At 33.8% G+C, this 3,106-nt stretch overlaps 1 protein-coding gene and 1 long non-coding RNA gene across 4 annotated transcripts in view; both read right to left on the minus strand.

Moving 5' to 3' along the window:
* Positions 1-8: 8 nt before the first annotated feature.
* On the minus strand, positions 9-2,748 carry LOC108735632 (poly(A) RNA polymerase gld-2 homolog A-like). 3 transcript variants are annotated; one of them, XM_018467669.2, is made up of 6 exons: positions 2,013-2,748; positions 1,637-1,766; positions 1,313-1,583; positions 1,087-1,255; positions 746-1,018; positions 9-673 (listed from the first exon to the last, which is right to left on the minus strand). In XM_018467669.2, the coding sequence occupies exons 1-6, from the start codon at positions 2,464-2,466 to the stop codon at positions 237-239; spliced, it is 1,734 nt and encodes a 577-aa protein (XP_018323171.1). In that variant the 5' UTR covers positions 2,467-2,748; the 3' UTR covers positions 9-236. The 3 variants fall into 3 exon arrangements, with proteins under 3 accessions (XP_018323171.1, XP_018323170.1, XP_018323172.1); XM_018467668.2 differs by having other exon boundaries at positions 1,637-1,769; positions 2,013-2,747; XM_018467670.2 differs by having other exon boundaries at positions 1,313-1,559; positions 1,637-1,769; positions 2,013-2,746.
* Positions 2,749-2,910: 162 nt separating this feature from the next.
* Positions 2,911-3,106, minus strand: part of LOC112904595 — an 8,278-nt gene continuing 8,082 nt past the window's right edge. Inside the window, exon 2 of the long non-coding RNA XR_003231215.1 lies at positions 2,911-3,060. This is a non-coding gene — a long non-coding RNA (uncharacterized LOC112904595). The remainder of the gene's footprint in view (positions 3,061-3,106) is intronic.

The following is a 3,106-nucleotide window of genomic DNA, read 5'->3' on the forward strand; positions in this document are numbered from 1 at the left end:
AAAAAATATATAAGTAATAAGTATATAAGAAAAAATTGGTTCAAAATAATTTTTAGTGATGATAATAATAATGCAAAAATCAGCTTGCACAATCACCTATGTGAAAAATTTTTAGCCTTAAACAAGAATACAAAAACTAATCAAAAACGCGTGCAAAATGAAGGCCCCAGCGAAATTTCGTCAAAAGGCATTCATGTATTATAACGCAAGAAGAGCTATGTTATTGCTTTGGTTTGTCATCTTTGGTTTTCTACAACAACCGACTCTAGTCTTTTTGTTTGTATTACTTTAGCGTATGAACTGTGAAAAACCCTCTTGATTCTTTTAAATGTCTCAAGGTCGTAAACGGAACGCGCCGTATTCGTAAGATCAAAAGGTTCTTCAATGCACAGACATTTCCATTGATGAGGATCGTTTTTGGGAGCGCGAGCGTACCGACACTCATCAATTGGCACGTAAGAACCCAAACGTACCGAAATAGCGTACGAATCGTAATCAAAAAAGGTGTAATAATGTAAAAAGCCGACCAACAATTCACCGAGAGACTGTTTGTTGTCCGAAAAGAACGGCGGTAGTTCTTCTTGCACGTCTATGTTGTGTATTTCGATGTCCGGACTAAATTTATCCGGATAAAGACCGTGCAAACAGGGAATAACCGGTGGAGTAACACCGCCTAGAATATTTCACATAAATATCAAAATAACGAAATGATCAAACAATATTATGAGAAATAAATAACACTTACACTGAAGATAATGTATGACCATGAGGGCAAGTGAGTAACTGGATATTGTCATGTTTTTGGCGTCGTTAATGTGATTAACTTGAGCCCACAACTTAACTATAATGACTAGAGGTTGCACACGCCAGTCCAAATGAGCATAACAGTGTAACAAGTGAGTATTACGAATGCCTACCGAATTGTTACAGTTTAAGTCGATTTCGAATCGTTTCTCTGAATCCATGAACTTTAGGATTGGTACCTTGGCATGTATTACTTCCGGTGATGTGACGAAATCTGTATGTATTATCGAACAATTTTATCCACAAGTCGCATAAATTAAATCAAGATTAACTTGTGCTTACCACACTGCAACAAATAACTGCGTATAAGGTCCAAGTATCGTACAGAATCGCTTCGAGGATCGTTTGAAAATGTCCGCACTAGGAGGCACATATCGATGTCGCTGTTGTCTGTAGCTAAACCAGACATGGTCGAGCCAACCATGAAGAGACCGAAACGATCTAATAAATTCTGTAAAATCAATATCTGCAGGTAATTGATTCTCTTCTCTGCTTTATTACGACTTACACCTATGTGAAGATAGAGTTTACTCCACAGTTGCAATTTCTGTATATATTTCTCTTTCTTTTGTACTCTTGTGTGATACGTTTCCCAAATGCTTTGGTCCAGCTCGTCCCACGGGCTACCGCTTTTGTGAAAGCCCATTATGGGATTTAACAGTAAAGTGTTAGCCCTGGATGTAAACCTTTCCATTAAACCGTGAACTCGTCTTACCATATCATCCGATGATGAGTGTTTCTTATTTCTTACTGGTCTGGTGATGGAATTTGAATAACACCTAGTCATGACTAAATAATATCTTTTTTATTTTTATAATTGTCTTTTACTCACCTGGTTCTATTGTAATTGCTATTGGGTTGTTGAGGAGTGAAAGGATGCAAATAAAAGTTTGGACTGTTGCAACGATTGTAAATAAATGCTTTTTGTAAACGACAATTGTCTCTTAGAATTTTACTTTTGCCTTCTGAAAAACAGTTTATCTAATAATCGTTTATTTTTCAAATATTCATAAAATTGGCAATATAAACGTTACCAATAAAAAATACAAGCATTAACTGCAATGAAATTATTTATGCAAAATGAATTTGTACACCTCTTAGTTATCAGATAAAATACCTCCCTGTTTGTGCAATATCTTTATCACATAGTTTTATAATGCTTAACATAAGAAAGGGGGCTGTTATTTCTTAATTTAAACTTTACTCACCATTTTTGTCTGATGCCTGAGATGCACAACTTTCGTCACTTTCATAGCCCTGAGATGTTTTTGACCTAAAATTTTCTTTCAGCTTCTGCTTACAATTTCTAACTCCATTGACTCTGTTATTAAGTGTAGATAACTGAAAATGTGGTAACATTTTGTTATCCGTTGAACCATCTATTTGCAAGTTGTAATTGTCCATTTCATTCACACTCCTATTTTCCAAATCGTTTCGACATTCCATATAACTAAGATTAATCGGAAATCGAAAGTTGTTAACGTTATAATTGGTGTCTTTAACATGAATGTTCTGTTCCTTCAACATCATTCTGGAATTGTTCCTGATTCCACTTCTGTCCACGTCGCCAAAATTTTCGGTCTGTAACACGCCAAAATTTAACTGATTTCCCATATTCGTCTGAGAAAAATGCAAATGCACGGGAAACTCATTTGCCATCATTCTATTTATAATTATTTATTATTCTTTTATTTACAAATCCTCGCAGCACAGGTTAAAGGTTATGTACACTAATTCAAAACTCGATAACTATTCTTTTTAAAATGTTGCTTCGCGATAACTTGTTATCACAAATAGTTCATTCTGTAGTATTTTATTTTTAACTTTAAGAACTTATTTAATAAGGTTTCATAAACCCTCCGAAGCTTTTAAATATTAAAAAAAGCTGTTAAAAATGATTTGATACGTGATCGAGTTCAGAAATATTGTTAGGCCACACACAATACACCGTGGAATAGATGTGTACATAATTCACTAGTTTAATGATATTGCAATGCACAGGACCGCATTCAGTGAAATTTTAAAAAGTGGCAGGGACGTACTTCACTTTTATAAACGATTTCTTTTACCCAATAAAAATTAACATAAATGAATTAAACAAACATATCAAATGCAAAAGATTTATTTCTCAGACATAAATTAGAAGTACTATTTTATTAAAGTACAAACTATATATGATTTGTAAATACATGTTTTGAGCAGACCCTAGAAGCACTGATTTCGAAATTTAACCAACAACGTAAGGGACAGCATAGTCTGAAATAAAATGTTAAACATTTAATTAAAAAAAAAAAAAAAAACA

Source organism: Agrilus planipennis, unplaced genomic scaffold (genome assembly GCF_000699045.2).
Source record: "Agrilus planipennis isolate EAB-ADULT unplaced genomic scaffold, Apla_2.0 scaffold86, whole genome shotgun sequence".
NCBI lineage: Eukaryota > Metazoa > Arthropoda > Insecta > Coleoptera > Buprestidae > Agrilus > Agrilus planipennis.